At 45.4% G+C, this 19,617-nt stretch overlaps 1 protein-coding gene and 1 non-coding gene across 2 annotated transcripts; one reads left to right on the forward strand and one right to left on the reverse strand.

Annotated features, from left to right (window-relative positions):
* Positions 1-2,319: 2,319 nt before the first annotated feature.
* Positions 2,320-11,584, reverse strand: TBPL2 (TATA-box binding protein like 2). The gene is made up of 7 exons (XM_041476955.1): positions 11,534-11,584; positions 8,039-8,427; positions 7,204-7,291; positions 6,870-6,961; positions 5,619-5,786; positions 4,121-4,215; positions 2,320-2,399 (listed from the first exon to the last, which is right to left on the reverse strand). The coding sequence occupies exons 1-7, from the start codon at positions 11,582-11,584 to the stop codon at positions 2,320-2,322; spliced, it is 963 nt and encodes a 320-aa protein (XP_041332889.1).
* On the forward strand, positions 11,397-11,468 carry TRNAG-UCC. Its single transcript has one exon. It is a non-coding gene; the product is annotated as a tRNA-Gly (tRNA).
* Positions 11,585-19,617: the final 8,033 nt, after the last annotated feature.

Raw genomic sequence — 19,617 nt, forward strand, 5'->3', positions numbered from 1 at the left:
AACACCCAAATCGCTTTGTCCAAGCGGCAAATACCGATGCACAGCCTGAAAAGCGGCGCAGAGAGAGGTTGCCTCAACCCAGCCCCCATGGTGGAGCGACGATGAGGAGTTAAAGACACAGGATGAAGGAGGGTTGAGGAGAAGGGACCTTAAAAATCATCCAATTCCAAGCTCCCGACCTCGAAATGAACACTTCCACCATCCCAGGCTGCTCCAAGCCCCATCCAGCCTGGCCTCAGACACTTCCAGGGAGCCAGGGGCAGCCACAGCTTCTCTGGGCACCCTGGGCCTCACCACCCCTTTTCTGAGTAAAAAATTCTTTCCTGCTAACTAATATTTCCTAATATGAACCTACTCTCAGTTTGAAGTAATTTCCTCTTCTGTCTGTAGGCAATTAGAGGAGACAGAGTCCACAGAAGCCAGAATAACTTAAGCAATATCCCCATATGCCCCTTCCCAAAAGAAACACAACTGCAGCAAAACAACACATTACTCTTTTTTTTTTCTTTTCTTTTCAAGAGCAATTCCCAGCCTATATCTTCCCCCCTTCCCAGGGTTATCAAACACTAAGCAGGAACAGCACTGTGGAGGTAGAACCAAGATTGTTGTTTTTAAGACAAGAGTTACCATAGCAAACATTAACTTAATCAGTAGCTCAGTGAAAAGGCACAGAACCCATTTCTTATCTCTAAGGCTTTATCTGTACTTCCAAAGAGCACTAATTTTACCACTGAAATCACATGGCAAGCTCTTAAGCAAAATGTGATTTCTTGAAGAGGGCTCATCTTAGATAAACTTTTTTCCCCCCCCCAATACCTCAATAAAACCAGGGTGTTTTCACTTACAAAAGATTGTTCTAACTGAAGCTCATCAGCTGCTACTGCAGCTACAGTGCAAATAAAAGTCCAGCCCATGGTTGTGGGAAGTCTCCAACGTTAGAAAGCAAACAGAAAAGTAAGCCTGTGTTTAAAATAGATTTGAGTGTGGAAATCCACAGTTTGACAGAAACTGATAACAGCTAAGAACAGCTTATCATGAGGAAGTGCACCAAGCTTTTCAAAGTTTGCAGGGAGATAGATATAAAAACACTTGTGAGAGACACATAACAGATACAGAAGATGAAGCTACACCCTCACCGAATCAGAAATAAACTTTTGTGGCAGCAAAACTCAGCCCAGCAGGACCCTGTTTTGAGTTGAGCCGAGTATTTCCAGCAAGGACCGAGGAGGATTTTGGCCTGGCTTACACTTAAGTCATCTAAGAGCAACCTCTAGTGGTGTTTCCAGACAGGTAGCAACACCTTCAGGAGGGAAGGACACAGCAGAACTGTTGTGGCTTGCTTCCAGGGGCTTTCCAGAGCAGCCATGGGATAGGCTTTGCACTGTTCCTGCTCCCTGCACCACGCTGAGCAGGACACCTTCTGAAAAGAAAGGCTTGAGTTCAAACCAAGTACAGGAAACCTCATTGGTTCTGCTCCAAAATTACCAAATGTAGGACCATTGGCTGAACTCTGGTTAAATAACAGAGATAAGTAAGTCATGAGCATCCAAGACTTTTTGTATTTTCCTCAAATCCATTTTTAACAAAGTTCTAAACCAACATGCACCAAACTCCCATCATCTGAGGGAGTAACACAAGTGGGTACCATTTGATTAAAATCTAACTTGTCCCATATCAAATTAGACAATTTAATGAGTTACACCCCTCCACCCACAGATTTTCTAGGTATATCCCAGCAGCCAGGACCTGGAATGTCTCCTCTGTGAAAGAAAATCCTGTACCCTCACACACAAGAGTTTATCCAGCCAGTGGGATCAGAGTGATTCCAGCACTTGTGTTCTAACCACCAAAATCAACTCATAAAGGATTGTGTAAGCCATGTTATACACAATAATACATGTTGAGCTTAAATATGAAACTACAACACTGCAGGAGCAATTCAGGACACTTAGAGCTGAGGATGCTGATTAAGCCAATTTGAAGTGCAGTGTGGATTCACCTGTTCAAGAGGGAAAGAGACACATGGCTTCTATTACAAAATATTTTTAAGTGCCACCTTAACATACATTCTGTTAAAAGTGCATTCATTTATCAAGTGTTTTAACTTGACAGAAATTGTCAGAACTCAGGTGGATTACAGACAGATAATCTGAAAGAAAAGAACATTTCACAAGCTACAGAAAGGCATCAGCATACGTGGCATTCAGAAATGAATCATTTGCTTAATAATCCACAAATGGGTCCAGGAGTGCCCTTGGTTCTGCTCCATGCACAGCAGCACAAGCCCAGGTGTTATTCTGGATTGCTTTGGGAGCTGTGTCACGATGGTTTCTTGAAACCTCTTAAAATGGGGTAGATGTTCTCAAATGCCTCATAGATTTCAGAACGGTCTTTTGCCCCTAAATGGACATTTAAGAAAAAAAAACTCCATGAATTAACAGAGTGCTGAACTTAAACTAAACACAGTTTAAACCCAGTAAGATTAACCATGAAGAAACCCAGAAGACTGAAAGCACCTTGCTATTAAATACAGAATTTCTATCTGCCACCTCAAAGAGCAATTCCTAGCTTGCTTAGCTTTAAGACTAGTTTTGTTTAATCTGTGGAACAAAAAAAACAATTTTCTGCTCTTGACAGGTGCAAAATATTGGCTTTGAAGAAAGAAAAAAATGCATCTGAGCACCACCATGGTGTTATTTGCTTAAGGAATAACAGCTCTGCCTGTTCATAAGGTGAGTGGAAAGGTAGAAACAAGAATTGAAAGGCCCTTCTTTCATACTGGGAGTTGTCCCACAGTTTGAGAACTCTCCTTCTCCAGCTCTGAGCAGCAATTTTAATTTTAAGCTGTGTGTTAGGACACCTTTGATTTCAAATCCTTTTCTGTGGTACTGTAAACATATCTTTAATACCAAGTTTTGCACACAAACTGCATTGCAGTAGGCAGGAACATTCCCTGCCAGCAACACTACTCATGCTGGTCCAACAAACATCAGCTAGAAGCAAACTGCATTTAAATGAACTAAAAGTGGAATTAAGCCCTGCTTAGGTTGAATGTGTAAACCTTTTCTCATGTCCTCACTTGGACACGAATAATTCATCTGCCTTACCACAACTTTTACTTTCAAAAGTAAAGTTACTTTCTTGATTAGGGGAAAAAACCCTCCTCGCATCTCAGCAAATTCAGTTTTGTCATTACAGCTGGGCCCAGGACTCAGAGCAAAGGACTGAGCGTGCAGCAAGGCCATTACAATTAGTGTACCCCAAAAAATGCAAGCATCAGTGGAATGGAACTGACCAGTATAATTTTACTGGACCTAAGTAAATTGTGGACATTGGAGGGGGAAGCATTTAAACTTTGTCCTGAGTGCCCCATCCTTCAGTTGGCTGAGCTCATTCCTGATTTATGGTTGTGAGAATCTCTGGCTAAGGCAGGCACTTCTCTTGCCTTCCCCATGTCTCAAAGCTGTGTTGTGAATAGGATTACCACATTTAGAGCTTCTGGGAGCAAGCACCATTTACCTTTCAGTACATCTGAATAGAAGCATTTCCATGAGCTTCACAAAAAGGATGTGCCAGGAGCTCAGGAATTCACCTTTTTTGAAAAAGTCACCTGGGATCTGAGGTACAGGCATCTGCTGAGCACACTGACTCAGCAAGGCTTTTGCCTCACAACTTTTTTGCCAGTCTGGAACAAGCTCTTAGATCTCCACCCTTTCCTCTGATAATCCCTACTAAATGTTGTCAGTGAAGTGTTTTAAGAAGTTTGTTTCCTGTCCAAGCAATTTTAAATTGCTTATTGTGAGGTTCCTATTTAAGTGCCTGAGTAGTTGCTGGCATGTCAGCATCCTGTTGGCATCCTCTGCATTGGCACGTGGCACCAGGCTTTGAATAAAAAAAATACTTAACATGGAAATCTGAGACTCTGTATATGAAACAATACAAGATTCTAGTGCAACAATACTGATGTTATCTGCAGAAAACACAGATAAAGCTGCAGCAGCCATTAGAAAGATCCCTGAGTGGCTTTACTGTGGCAAGACACTGATTTTTAGTTAATGTTTAATTTAAATGCTCTCAGAAAGTGAAGCAGTGGGTAGAGGCACAGAGAGGCAGCACTTACCAGTCAGTACAACTTTCCCAGACACAAAGATAAGCAGCACTATCCTTGGTTTGACCATCCTATAAACCAGGCCAGGGAATAGTTCAGGTTCATAGCTGTTCAAAGCAAGCAGGTGGGATTAGTAAAATGCAAATGCTGTTTCAGTGTTGTATGAATGAAGTGCTCTTTAATTACAGTAGCAATAGGGTAATTAACCGCACTGATTTTATCTAACTCCCCTGAAAAAGGTTCAGGTCAGGTTTTGGACATCTTGAAGAGAAACCTGTTAAACCCAGCTGGAGCTGGTGGGGGATCTTCATGCTGACTTTTAAAGACTTGTGAGCCACTTCTGATTTGTCATGGCCTTGGAACCTTTCTTATAATCTTCAGTCCTCGAATCATGGCCTGGTTTGGAAGGGGCCTTAAAAGTCACCTCATTCCACCCCTTGCCATGGGCAGGAACACCTTCCACTGTCCCAGGTTGCTTCAAGCCCCATCCAGCCTGGCCTGGAACACTGCCAGGGATCCAGGGCCTGCCCACCCTCATGGAAAATCCTTCTTAATCTGCAAAGAGCCCTTATCAGGAAGCATCCTGTGCAACTAAGACAAGATAACGGCCAATGTAAATATTTAATATATATCTATTCCTAAATGAAATGCAAACTATTAGATGCAGTGCTAATAAAAGACAACTGAATTTTGGCTTTGTCAGTGCTGGAATCCTCCTTTCCTGATGGCAGTATCTAGTTTTGAACAAGCTGATCTCACAGGTACAACATGCCCTCACTCATCTACAGCTTTACTTTCAATTCTTGGCTGAAGAACATCCAAACAGCACTGAAACAATATCCCAGAAACACACAATATACCTGCAATTCTGTATTTTGCAAATGCAGTTTGGCTTCATGCCTGAAGGTTGGAAACCTTATCCCTGCAGACAGGAATTTGCTTTGCTGGTAGTTAAGAGGCCACCTTGGTATTAAAATCCACAGTGGAGCTGATGCCTCAGGTTTAGCTTTTGTATTTTTCAGATTCTGAGCTGCTTTATGTGGGTCTGGGCTTCACATTAGGGGATGGAGAGCTCTCTGCACAGAGCAGGGAGACAAAACAATTCCTGCTCCAGCTGGGGACCAAGGACAAATGATCCAAATCTCAGCCCAGGAGCACAAACCCCGTGGGCTGGAGAGAGAAAAACAAGCAGGATGGGAGTGCAGGGGCTGAGCTGGAATTGGACACTGAACTGCAATGTGCACATGGAGCAGAACTTATAAAAGTGTGAGACCCTGTGACTGGTGATCCATTTTGGGTTCACCTGGGGTGTAGCCCTGGCTGGGCTCTTGTGCTGCCCAAGGTGGATCCATGGAGGCCTTTGAATAAATCCCTGCTTTATTCTTTAACCCTGTCCAGACTCTGTTCTAGGTCAGCCTTCACAAGGCATCAGAGCAAAGGCACAGACCAGGCTCAAGTGGCCTCAGACCCTGCTGCCAGGTGCACAGGGCTGTACCTGATCTCCTCCTACCTGCTGAACTGCTGGTGGGTGAGAACCAAGCCTTCCAGGCGGATGGGGAACCTCACATCACAGCTCCCCACCATATTCTGGATCTTGAAGTCCAAGAACTTGGCAGGGAAGCCGAGCTTCTGCACCACCCGTGCGTATTTCCTGGCTGCCAGCCTCGACTGCTCTTCACTGAGGGAAGAAACCTTCATTGTAATCTCCAAACAGCCCTCAAATCACAGAATCCCAGAATAGCTGGGGCTGGAAAAGACCTTAAAGCCCATCTTGTTCCACCCCCTGCCATGGGCAGGGATACCTTCCACTATTCCAGGGCTCTCCAAGCCCTGTCCAGTCTGGCCTGGAACACTTCCAGGGATGAGGCTTTTCACTGAAGGAAGAGCAAAGGGGAAAAACAACTTATTGACTTATTCGTTAAAATAACACTTATTTGTGCTTTCCTCTGCTCTTGAGGTGGGATTCAGTTTATAGCCACCACTGTGCTAATCTGCACTCCGGAAAAAGAGATCCTGCCGCTCAAAATAGCAAGGCTCCCTCCCCAGAACTGCTGCAGGGAGCTAAAAGGAGTAAGGCACTTGTTCATTCACCTTCCTGTGGTCTGGTTGAACCCACTGGAGATGTTTCATCACTCAGAGGTTCCCCTTTTGAGAGGTTTCTCAGTTCCCCAAAACAGCTCAGCGCTGATCCAGGAGTTAGACTGCAGGCACCAGTACAGTCACCTACCTGGGGTGGTGGTAGGGGCTGGAGGTCTCTGAAGCATGAATTAATTAATTCTAATTGACTGTTTTGGGATATAAAAACCAAAGCAGTCTCTGCTGAACTTCAGGCAAAAAAAGCTTCAGTGTACAGAAATAAACTTTTGCTTTCCCCAATTCCCATTTCCTCTAGAGGCAGTTGTGTTGACTGGTGAACACAGACACTGAAGAGAGACTTGACAGACACAAGTTATGTCCTAAACACTTTAAAAATCAGTGAGAAATGCAAATAATCCCTTAACAATTTCTGGGAATTTCAGCAGCTTTTCTACTGATGTCTGCCCAGCTCAACCTAAATTCAGGGACAGAAGTACACTGTTCAAAAATTGCTAAGGTGCCACCATGAAGAATGCAAGATTTTCAATATCAGTGCTTCACTTTTTCTTGCAATTAGTCCTTTGCTAGATGTTTTAAGCAAAACTTTTCAGACATTCTCCATCAGAATATATGCGTAGCTGCAAGACCCAGACCTTTAGAGGGAAGAGAAAAACCAGAAAAATACCTTTTTGCTCCTGTACAGACCATTTTTCCTGAACTGAAGATAAGGGCTGTTGTTCGTGGTTCCCTGATTCTCATGATCACAGCAGCAAACCTCTACAAATCCAAAGGAAAACCTGACAGGAATTAAGCTGTATTTCTGTTCAGTCTTGCAACAATTAATATTTTCAAAGCTTGTCACAACACATATTTGCTTTTTAAATTTTTCTTTCCCACCCTGAAGTTTCCCAGCCACCTAGGAGCAGGAGAGTTAAGACCACTGTCACAGGAACACTGGGAAATGTTCCATCAGCACTGGGAAAGGGAAGTGAGGGTAAAGCTTTGAGTCCAAGATTTACCTTTGGGTTATACTCTGCATTTCTGGCATGCAGAGCTATGTTCTTCAGATCCAGTTTACAAGCCAAGTTTACAGTTGACACGATATTCCTGAGGAATAAGGGAGGAATTTTCTCATTGCAAAATCCAGCCACTGCAGAGCCACCCCCCAGCAGTATATTCCAATTAATAATTGTCATCAACTGATTTCCTGCCTGTCTCTTCCCCACTCAAGCATTAAGCTACTTCTGGCAAAACTTAAGTAATTCAATCCAAAACTGCACTTTGAGATAGAACAAAGTGTGAAATTTTTAGTCTCTGAATTGTAAGTTTGTGTGTCTTCCAAAAACTGCATCACTGAAGCCTTTCACAACTTGGGATTGAACCATTACTGAATATTTAGAGTTACTACAGCACCTAAAGTAGGTAGGGGAGGGTTATTTTTTACAGGTACAAACTATTCCAGATTTGCTCTCTCCTAGACAGGACAGCATCTTTTAATGAGGTCAGAGATTCTCACACTCAATTCTGTTTCTCCTTTTGAAAAGGCAGAGTGACATCATTTAACCCCTGGAGTCTGCTGTCATCCTTCACATTCTCCTTCCTGGAGGAAATCCTCCTTCTCAATATATTCATATTTTTATCCAATTGTCAGTTCATTTTCTCCACCTCTCCCCTTCAAGAGGAGAAATAAAACCAAACCTACTCCTACAAAAAGCTACTCCTGTAGTTTTTTGGCTTATTTAAGACCAAGCCATGCTTGCTACATTCTCCAAGTGAAAAATCAGAGCAACACCTTGCAGTTTAAACCAAACTCTGACTGTGGTGTGTGTGCTACATAAATAACACATAACTTACTGTAGCTGGGGGACTATTCCAGAACTTTCTGAGGCAGATGTCGCCGGGGTGATCGGAGTTATTGGAGTCAGGGGAGGACACACGCCAGGTGCTTCAGGAGATGGCTGAGCTGCACCTGGATGTGACAAGCTGCTTTCATCCATGAAAACACCACTCTCCTCCTTACTTGGTAGTGACCCATCATGCTCTTTTTGGGTTTCATGACCATCCTCAGAGAGGTTTTGTTCTTTGTTATCTTGGGTGACATCTGGGAGAAAGCTGAGGTCCACGGAGGAGAAGTCTGTATGGAGCTCCTTGGACTGACTTAACTGGGAAGATGCTTGAATTGGAAGTTCTAAATCATAAGGGCTCATAGGAGTGAACAGATGAGGACTAGTGGAGAAGTCATCCTTGAATTAAGAAAAAGTGTCATTAAGGGTTTTGTATTAAAACAATGACTATAACAGGGAGAGTAAATTAAGATTAATCTTCAATGAGAAAGTTTCAATAATTTTCCCCCAGTGTATATTTTAGCAAATACTAGTTTTAAGGTTGAAAGCATGCCCTTTGCTTTTCTGTGAGCATATAAAAATCCAGATAGCTTGTATAATGCATTTTCACCACAGTCCATGGTTTCATCACTCTAGAGAGCTCCTGGGACAGCACAAATTGAGAAATGCAGGGACAAGAGTGGCACTTCACCCTTTACAGCCACTGCCTCACTTCAGCCACTCACACAACCACATTATCACACTCATGAGTTTTTCCAAGGAAGACCGCATTTTCTGGCTGTTTTCTCTCCCATTCTGTATATTATTCCATTTCCTCTCTCTGCTAGCAGGGGACAGTGTCAGCTTTGCTTTGTGCAACAGAGGGCAGCAGCTCACAGAACCAGCAGCAATTAATTCCTCAGCTCCTGGAGGCCACCAGCCTGAGTGAAGCTATAGATGAGAAGATGGGACTAAAAAAAGCCTCAGCACAGTCAGCAGAACCAAGCACACAACACACCTGCAAGTGAGCTCTTTCATACTGATGGCCCTCTTTATCAACTATTTATTATTAAAAGCATCATCATGTCAATGAGGCAAGAGTTTCAGGGCAGGATTTATTCCCTCTCTGGTGCATAAGCCTCTTTCTGAAGGTGGTTTCTGCCAACATCCACAGCAGGTGACAGCTTGGACTAAAGAACCCATACAAGAGGTTTTGTGTTTAATCAGGCATTTTTAGGTTCAAGAGCCAGAAAGACTTGAAAAGTCCAAGCACAAATCGGAACAGGGAATGGTGCGTGAGACTGAGGCCCTCGAGTTGGCAGCAAGTGCCTGACCTCCAGCAGGAGCAGGATTTCCAGATCAGTGCTTCCCAGCCCTAAGCTAGCGCTGCTCTCTTCTAGTCAGCTCACTTGGCAACCCAGCCATGCACATGGGGAGATCTCTGCTGCTCCTTTGCAGTATATCTGCCTGCAGACACTTGGAAAACTCTGACAAAGTGACAGATCCTCCCAGAGAACCCTCACTAGCCTGACTACAGATGCAATCACGAAAGCATTGCCAACACCCACAATTAAAACTGCTTCTAAAACTGACTTCTAAATGCAGAGCCCCACAGAAGATCTGGTGGGGCAGGGTGCTGTTGAATAAGTCTAGGTAGTCCTTTACCCTTTAGAAAAAAGGGTCAAATATGTAATTAACAGTTACAAGTAAAATATTATGGAATCACAAAAATACATCTATTTTAAATAGATATTTTTCAAGGCAGCAGCAAGGAAAGGAAGTCACAGTCTCTGCAAGAATTCCAGTGGACTAAGCATTAGCTGTACAGGAGCTCATTAGGAAGGTTTTGTAGGAACCACAATGTAGAGAAAATGATACAAAAGCTCCCTGTGAGACTACTCACATCATACTAATGGGCATCAAAGAATGATCATAACAGTAAAAAAAACATCCACAAACAAACAACCAAAGCCAGTTTGTGACATTTCTTAAAGAAGATGATAGAGAAACAAGTGGTACATGAGGCTGGAAGTATCACACAGCTGTGAAGTTTTCAAAAAGTAGAGTAAGTTGTATAAAGCAGGTAGAAACAGGAAGCAAATTTTTCTTTCTGATCAGATTTGCACTTAAGAGGTCTGAGGAAAAGCCCTGATAGGGTTAAGTAGTGGAGAATATTTCCTTCTTGTCAGACAGATGCTCAGAGGCTGCAAAAGGGGCACAAGACCATGTTTGCATTGGGCTGGCTGCCAAGGGTTATTGCTATAGACTCTGGGTTAATTAACTTCACCAAGGCCCCACCAACTGCATAGCCTTGGACATCTCCCAGCAGCTCCAGGGAGGAGATTTCACTCACAGATCCTGTCTGAGATCCCTCAGTTTGGGGCAGCTTGAGGGGAAAACAGCCTTTTTCACTTCCACTGCAGAAATCCCTGCAACTCAGGTAGACACAAATCAAATCCAGCTGCCTTAAGCAACAGACTTGGACTATTTTTTTCTTTTCCTCCCTGCAGTAATATCACACACATCTGCTACTATCAAGGGTACCAGCAAACATGAAATATAAAAAGCTCATGAGCACTTATAAAAGCTGTATTATGCATTACCACATTATATACTTTGTGAAAGCACATTCAGAGGGCTTTACCCACTGCCACGGGATGGTCTCTGGATTTAAACAGCTTGTGCTAAGCCTATTTTCTGAGCTGAAAAGTACTTTACAACAGGATGTAAAGAAGTTTTGTTCCCTGAGTAACGATGATGCTCAGCTGTAGAGTCCAGCCCTCTCCCAGTTATTCCTACAACCGCCTGAGATCAGAACGAGTCCAACTAAACCAACACACTTGGCTTTTCCTTTGAATTACGCTGTTTTACAACAGCTTTTCCTGTTGAAAATTAGGAATTTACACATTTGCACAAGGCTCCTTAAACAAAACAGCACCTTTATTCAAGCGTTTCTTTGGAATGCTTCCTCAACCCTCTGAAGAGCACATCTTACTGGGTTGGCTGGGGGAGCAGAAAAGGGAATGATGGGATTTACATGTTGCTTATGGTGGGTAGAGAACGACCATTCCAAACACCGAAATAATGAATTTTTGCACACATTTACTAACCAGAACAGGAGATGTGAGCCTGCTGCCCTCTCGGTGCCCACCCACACCAGCACCGGGCTGACCCTCGCAGGCAGCACCCCACCGCAAGCGTTTAAACGCGGCCGCATCACCCCTCTTAGCAGGGAGTGAAAGCGACCTCCCGCTCCAGAGAGCTCCTCCATAGTCCCGGCAGCTCCAGGACAGCAGGAACCCCCCGGGACAGCGGAATTTCGGGCTCAGCCCGGCAGGATTGCGGTAATGACGCAGTTGAGGTGCGGCTGCGGGGCTGCTCCCAGCGCAGCGTTGGTGGTATAGTGGTGAGCATAGCTGCCTTCCAAGCAGTTGACCCGGGTTCGATTCCCGGCCAACGCAGCTTCCTTTTGTTTAGCTTTTTCTTTTTTTCCCCTCCTCGCTTGATTCTTTCCTTCCTCCCTTACCTGCCCGCTGCCGCTCTCCAGGTACCGCTCCAGCGGCGATACGCCCTCCATGGGCACAGCCACCGACACAAAGCTCCCAACCCTGCTCCTGTGCCGCTTTTAACCCCCAGGGACAGCACTGGGACCACGTGTGGCTTGTCAGGGAGCACAGCCCATCACACCTGGGAGCTTTACCCTCATCTGTCAGCCTTGGAGCCTCTGGTCTGCCTGCACGGCTTTGCCCCATCCTGCAGGATTAGAGAAATCGGGGTTCTCTTCTTGTGTGCTTTACAAGAGCCTAAAAACACAACCTCGAGCCCGAGCTCCTCTGAGCCTGCGGGCTGAAGAAGAATGGACTTGGACCTTGTAGTACTAAATGTAGTTTAGACCTTGCACAGATGAAGCTTTTTAGCCCCTTCTCATGTGCCATGTGCCCCTTAATTTCTCCCACCTGCCTCATTGAGTGCCATGAGGCACATCTGGTCCTTCCAGAGGAGCCCCCACAGCCAAAAGTGTAGACTTCAAACTGAAGGCGTTGTGATGAATTGCTTTATTCTCAGTTGGGTACACTGCTTAGGGGGGGCAGGGAGAATTCTACTCTTTACATTCACTGTCCTCCCCATGCAGGCATTTCCCCTCTGGAGTGTACTTCTGCCCTCTGTGAGTGATGATTTAGAGCCATTCCCTTTTCCCATGTCCCAGAGTGAGGCAGCACGTTCCCAGGGAGGAGCTCATGGCTGCTGGATGCTGTGGCAGTCTCACACTGCTGACACAGTTTGGCTTGGGTGCCACTTGAGTTGATGCCAGCAGTTGCTGTCTGACTTGTCCCTTCTCTCCTGTCCTGTTCCTGTGTGATGGATGGATGGATGGATGGATTTCTGTGGAGGCACAGCTGGGAACACATCCCTACGCCTGCCTGGGCTGGTGGATGTTGTGATCACTGCGCCCGTTGCTCTGCCAGACAGGATTTTGCTGTGAGATTTGCTTACAAACAGCAAGCTGAGCTGAAGAAACCCTTTGGAAGAAGATGTCAAAGCTCAGACATGCAGCAGGTCCTTGGGAGGTGCTGCCAGGCTCTTCTCACTGCTCCAGAGGTGCAAAGGCTTAGATTAATGCCCTTTATCCAAGGAACAGAGCATGGCTGATGAGCATCCTTCCCTCCTCAGCCAGCCTGCTGGGCTTGTTTGTGGTATTTCTGGGACTCACCTTACAAGTGAGTAATAAAAGGTGCCAAATCCTCCCAGCTCCAGAAAAATCCAGCCTCAAGCAGGTTGGTTTACATCACACAGCCTGTCCTGGAGGCAAATCAGGCAGCAAAGCAAGGAGAGGACTCAGAGAGGTTGTGCTTTAAATTAGGGAGGCTGGTGGAGCTAGCTGGGGTCAGCTCAGGATGGTTAAATCTAAAATGTTCCATTTAGGGCTGGCAGGTGATTGGGGTGCTCAGAGACACCTCCATGGTCTCAGCTGCCTTTGTGGGCACAACAAGATGGGGTGCTGAGAGCTGTGCTGGGGGGCTCTGCAATATCAGCCCAGCCCTCACAGCTGCTCCCTGAGAGCCCTGTGGGCTGCCCTGCCCTCAGAAATCACTGAGCTGAGCACAGGGATTGTGCTGAGTGTTGCCCCTGCAGTGACATCGCAGGGGGCCAGGAGGCTGCTGCTCCCCCAGTGTGTGATGCTGCTGCTGTGCTTCAGCTGGGAAGCTGGAGGAGCTCCTGGGGCTCCCCTGGTGTGGCCCTGCCTGTAGCACTGCAGCTGTAGTGCTGTGAATTTCCTCAGCTAATTAATCCTTCATTGCAGAACCCCCTGGAGAGGAGACATGTGCACCCTGAAGCCCCTGGGAATTGATTTGTCTGCATTTTTTGAACCTGAGATTCAGGAGGTCAAATTGTGGTGTTCAAGTGAGTCAGGCTACACCAGAGAGGAACATAAAATACAAATCTCTTGATACTGGTGTTCTTTCTTGCCTTGAATAAGGACAAATGGCAGGGGCACAAGGAAGTGTTGAGATTTTGGGTGAGTCATGGAGTTTGGTGTCTCGGGTTAAATAGGTGAAAGATAATCCATTTGAAGAAGGGAAGGTGTTTAGAAGGCTGAGAGAGCCTCTGAGGATCCAAGAGTCACACTGTGTGTGCAATTCAAGCTTTCAGGGTTGCTTTGCTGTAGGGGAAGGGTCTTCTGGCCACTGCCCAAAGGAGGGGAGGTATGGCTGTGCCTCAGGAGGGCTCTGTGCTCACAGACTCCTCTTCCAGGGCAGGCTCCATGAGGGGGGTGTGCCGTGCTGGGAGCCCCAGGGAGTGAAGGTCCAGGTGGTGGGAGCTCCAGAGAGCAGGAGGCACCAAATCCCCGCAGCCTCCCAACTTCTCTTTGTGTCTCCTTAGTCAGCAGAGGCATCATTCCCTCTCTGCTCCTTCCTTCTTCAGCAGGAGACTGACCCCTGCCATGGGCTGGACAGATGTTAATGCAAAATGTACCACTTAGAACCCATGAGACCTACCTGCTTAATTTCAAATCATCCAAATCAAATGTTAGAAAAGGCAACTATTTTTCCCATACCGATTTTAAAAAAGATTATTTCTCTCTCAAACTGCCTGGTGTTCCACCCACCCCCTTTTTTTCCCCCTCTCCCTGTCTTCTTTTCCTCCCATTTTCTTTCCCCCACCTTTTAAATTCCTTTGGGAAGCAGCAGCCATCCCGATCCAGCCCAGGTGAGTCAGGGCAGGACTCTCAGAGCAGGGAAGGAGCCCTCCCCCAGTTCGGTGACCGGCTGATGAATCACTGCAGTGCAGAGTTACTGTCATGATGAATTGTCATGAGCCTTAATTAGCACATTGGTTAATTTTACTTAGAAAGTTGATGATTAGCTCAACAAGAAGTGCTTTGTGTGTCCTTTGTAAGAGTCATTCAGTATCACTCTTCCTTGGATAACTAATTGGGGAAGGCTGTTCCACAGAGCTCCTGCTAGCTCGCCTCAATCAGCCTCTTCAACATTTCTGTAGCAGGCACTGCTGCATCACCTGGGTGCTGTAATCTCATTTAGGGGATGGGACTAATCACAGGAGACTTCCAAAAACCTGGAAGGAACAAGGAGCAAGTCATTAAGGAACCTCTACCTGTTTAATTCATCAGTGCTCTGCACAGCTGCATTCTATTCTAGCATGCCCTAAATGCCTTGCTGCTTGCTTTGAAGTTGGTTAATCTGGTTTGGCTTTATCTTATCTTTTTTAGGAGCCAGTTTCAGAATTAAAAGCTTGTGACTGACAGTGTTCTTCTTTCTGCTCTCCTGAGCTTTATGCTAAACCTTTATAGCTGTAATTGTCTCAGAAGAGTGGAGCTTGCCTCAGGTATAGCTTCCATCTCCTGGTGCTCTCGCTGCCTGCAGCGTTAAAACTCTGCCTTTGGAGCACGTAGAAGAGCAACTGAGACCTGGACCATGTTCCAAGGAAAAAATCAATATATTATGCACAAGATGTCTCCAAATTCAGCACTTTGTAATTAGTCCAGGAGCCAGCACCCTTCTGTCAACAGCAGGATCCAAGTCTTGTTGCAGAGGTTGTTCCTTTTGTGTGGTTTAGCCTTGTTTTGGTCCCTGTGCCTTGATTCCCATCATGGCAGGGATGTACACAGAGTGAGGTGCTGAGGGGGAACTTGGAGAGGGTCAGAGAGAGCAGCAGGTGAGCTGCAGTCAAGTCAGTGGGAGCAAAGGATCTGCATGGAGCTGGAAAAGCTCTCGAGAAATGCCTTCAGCCCAAAAGGCAACTCAGAGAGAGATGTTGCAGTGCCTTTGGTCTGACAAGTGTGACCATCACCCTCATACTTACCTGTCCCATAATACTCCATTCCAGACCTCATCAATGCCTGGCAGTATCAGCAGATACTGGATTTATTGCTGGGAAAGGAAAGAAGTTGCTATGACTACTCACCAAGTAACAGTGAGTAATTTGACTTTTAATTGTGTATTATTTAACATTATTATTGGGTTGTGGTGGTGTAAACATGAACAGAATCAGGTCCATTGGAGTTGATACCTGGGTCTAACTTCACCTGTGTAAATCAGGAGTAACCCTCTGGCAGAAGTGAGGTTACAATGGCTGGGTTAATCCAGAATCCAGTGTCATTTCCCAGGTTTGCTGGGGGATGGGAAGGGCTGTAACTTCCCATTTACCCCCTAGTGCTGTGTGCCCCACCCTGGATCAGGTGAGGCAGCCCCAGTCACACAATGGTAGGGCTGCCTCTTTGCCCTGCTTAAACTGGGGCTCTCTTACTCCCTGAGAAGGGCAGTAATGGGGCAATTTGATACTTTTTGCAAACATTAGGGGACTCTGAGCATTTGTGTGCTGTGCCTGCCATACTCACTGGAGGAGATCAGGGTGTGTTGGCCTTTGGAGCAGGGAAGAAAATCTTCTGTCAGATGGGAAAGGGGTAAACTGGCTAGAGTAGAGCCATTTTTTTTCTGGCTTCTACAGTTCTATTATGTGCAATGGAGACACTAACTGCCCCCATGTCAGAGAATTGCTGAGAACCAGACCCAGAGAGGATTGCCAGATTTTCCACTGAATGCCAGAGGAAGAAGCACTGTAAGTAGAAGTCATCTGTCTCAACTGAAAGGCTGAATGGTGGCTTGAAAACCGTACAGTTAACTTCATTTAATCTTCCTATCTGTGTCAGGCAACAAACTGATTAAAGGAAAGCATTCTGTGTGTTGTTTGCATAGAAATCCACTCATCCTGGCCCAGCCTCATGTGGGGCAGGGCACAGCAGTCTATTTTTATTTTTCATTCTGTGTTGTATTTAAAACGTGGCCAGAAAAGGGGGGGGAATGGGATGAGGAAGGTTTTAAACATTGGCTGCCACCTTAATTGCAGCCTAGCAATGAATGGCTGCAGGCTTTCTTGGACAGCTCCTGTGTGAATGTCACACACAAATCCAGCTGACACCTGGGGTCAGAAGTATTCTTCTGTGCTTTTTGTTAAGTCATCTTTCCCATTCTTGTGCCAAAGGGTCTGGCTAAATTGAATTGCATTTAAATGAGGTGAGTGTGTGATGGATCATGCGAGGGCTGCTGTTTCCCTCCAAGTTTTGTGACAAATCTCTCTAATGCAAACACCGTGTCTCATACCTTGAGCTCACTGCTGCAATTAAATACTGATCCTTTAAGCCTTATCTGGAAAAACAATATAGTAATAGCAGTCCTGTGTGTTTGCACAGAAAAGGAGAGGTGTGCACGCAGCAGATGCTGGCAGAGCTCTGCTAATTCACTTAGCAGGGGTCACAGTCACATTGGAGACACCAGCAGTGACATTAGCATGTCCAGACCTCCAGTGCAAGCTCTCCAGGAATTAGAGCATGTTCTGTGATGCCTTCGCTGCTGTGTCAGCTGAGCTGTGACACCACCACAGTTTTGATCAGCTTATTGTACAACTAAATGCGAATACAATGAGTCCAAGAAGCGTGCTGACCAATCATTGAATTCCCCCTAAAACTGAGTTTTGGCTGAGTGATCAGCAAGATAGAATGACTGACACTGGAATGAGTCTGCAGGGCACACAGCTCGGTGATTAGTCAGTTCTCATTACCTCTTCCTCCAATTAACGTCAGCAAATCAGTGCTCCTGAATCAACGAGGACCTCAGGAGAAACAAATCTTTCCCAAAACGCTGCCAGATGTCAGCAGAAGCTCCAATCCCCTCTCCTTGATGGTTCTGTACTTTTAACTCACATAATTAACTGTTAACACCGTCCTGTTTCTGTCACTCCAGCCCTTCACCCGTGCTCTGCTGATAAATGCTGTTAGTTTAGCTGTGATGGAGGAGTCTGTGCCCAGCTCTGCTGCCTCATGCTCCTGCACTTCATCTCATTTCCATGCTCATCCCAGCCAAGCAGGAGCCCAGCCTGAGATCCCTTTTGTTACAGCTTCGTCACTCCATTTGGCTCTTCCTCCCTCCTCCTTGCTGTCTTTGCAGTTTCCCTCCAACAGCATTTGGCTTTTATGGTCAGCCTCTGGAAGTGCAATATGAGTTAATTTTCCCCATACTTTCCAAGATACTATAGGGAATATTTCTATATATTTTTGGTGTCTGCAGGCTGTGGAGGAAGCTCACTTGTCACAGTGACCTTCATTACAAAGGTGTTATTTTTTTCCTCTTTTTTTTTTTTCCCCCGTGACTTGTCAGGAATAATTAAATGCTGTGATTTCTTTGGCCTCCCTTCAATGGGCATTTACCCAACTCATAAATACAAGAGTAGCTCCCCTGAAATCTGTTTCCACTCAGGTAGAGTTGTGAAGGTTTGCTCAGTGATGCTCTGAGGAAAACGAGGAACCCAGATGGGCTTGAGTTTGGGAGTTGGTTGTTCTCTAAAACCCAAACAGTGTTGCTCAGATCAATTAAAATTTGATTATTAACCTTAAAAATACATTAATCCCCAGGTATTTTCACAGTCCTCTTTGCTCCAAATTGGCAAGGGCAGTGCTGCTGTCCAAAATAAATGAAGTGTGTGAAGACAGACAGTTTAAAGGCATTGAGGCATTTCAGACCTTTTACATCTCGCTCAGCTTTCACCTAATTTGTTAATGGGTATGTTTTTCCCTGTGGGAAAATAAAACTTTTCTGACATTTTATAAAGGACTTACTAAACCTTCTTTTGTCCCTCTGGGTAAAATCAGTTGAATTGGCTTTTCTGGTGCCTTTCTGTTTCCCCTAGAGAATCTGAGTTGGTTCTTAACCCTTTCTGCCCCCCAGGCCTTATGAACAGTATGACAGAAGCCCTTAAAAGTCTAGGCACAATGTGGGCAGCTGTAGGTTCACTAGGGAGAGGCTTATTACTATGTAAAAAAAAAATTAGATATGTAGGTGAAGAGAAGAATATTTGCTCATTTTAGGTGAGCTAAAATAGAAGCTTGCAGAGCTTAAATAGATGCATGGTGAGTTTGTGACATTGCTGGGAATTTCTGGATTTCCTGGGCCATCAAAGAACAGGATGTGTCCTCAGACCTAAGGATTTGTGAACATTTCCAAGTCTCCAGCCACCCTTGGGACACAGGTGCGTGTCACCACCAGGGATGGCAAACTGGGGACCTTGGTGTGACACTCATTGCTCCAGGCAGGCGGGCACATCCCCTGTGAAACCTCAGACAAAATACTTCCATTTTAACCTACTCTGTGGTGGCAAGAGCAGCTGGGATGGCTCCTGTGCTCTTTGATTTATCCAGACAGGCTAGCAGGGTGTTTGCTGCACGCTTCCTTGGAAGTTTGTTACAGCCTGACACTCGTCGTTCCCGTGATGCCTCGCAGAGCTCAATCAATGTCCTTCCCTGGCTGCAGAGAAGAACATGCTGAGCCAGCCTTGCAAGCTGCTCCAGCCCTGGGACACCTGATCCTCAGGCTGAAAGAGCCCTTGGAGCACGAGGTCTGTCTGATTCTCCATTTCTCACTTCATATTCTCTTTGCTGTCCATCCTGCTACGTTTCAGGTGCTGAGGAGGGACGCATTGTGTTGGTGTTGCAAAGGTTTTTCTTTGCAAAGGAAAATATCTTCATTCCATAGGTATTGATGAAGAATAATACTAATTTAAAATCTGCCCTAGATTAATGTAGAACAGCATAAATAACGAGCAGGTGCTGTGAATGATGAATGGGAGAAAAGGATTTGGACTGTTACTGTTCCACCACGCAGGGAGTGTTTTACAGGGGACAAGGTGTTTTCTGTGTCATTTCTGCATTTGCTTTACTTAACCATAACCATTAACTGTCAACTCTTAAAAAATCATCTTCTTCTAGGATGCCACCAAGAAAGAGGAAGACAATTTGGAACTTGCTTTGAAATATCATTCTCATAGGAATTCAAAGCATGGTTATTATTGTGCTGCTTGGAAAGCTGCTTTTCTGCCCAGCTTCCCTGTGATCCCTTTAGCTCTATCTGATACCAAAGGCTTGAGATCTCCAGATTAGAAATTAAATTCCACCTCTGTGGCCCACACCTGATGACCTGCTGGAGTCACAGCAAATAGGTTTTCCTTTACAGTGAGTGCTTCCAGCTAAAGCTGTTGCTTTTTGGTCAAAAACTTTTTTGGGAAAAAAAAATAATTAAAGCCATGTGATGCAGGTGCAGG

This window comes from Pyrgilauda ruficollis, unplaced genomic scaffold (assembly GCF_017590135.1).
Source record: "Pyrgilauda ruficollis isolate IOZ18807 unplaced genomic scaffold, ASM1759013v1 scaffold110, whole genome shotgun sequence".
NCBI classification, from domain to species: domain Eukaryota; kingdom Metazoa; phylum Chordata; class Aves; order Passeriformes; family Passeridae; genus Pyrgilauda; species Pyrgilauda ruficollis.

Coding starts and splice junctions, on each gene's coding strand:
- TBPL2 (XM_041476955.1), bottom strand. CDS start 11,584: ATGGAGGGCGTATCGCCGCTGGAGCGGTACCTGGAGAGCGGCAGCGGG. Junction 6,962..7,203: donor ATGCAGAGTATAACCCAAAG/GTAAATCTTGGA, acceptor TTGGATTTGTAG/AGGTTTGCTGCTGTGATCAT. Junction 5,787..6,869: donor GTCTGTACAGGAGCAAAAAG/GTATTTTTCTGG, acceptor TTCTTCCCTCAG/TGAAGAGCAGTCGAGGCTGG.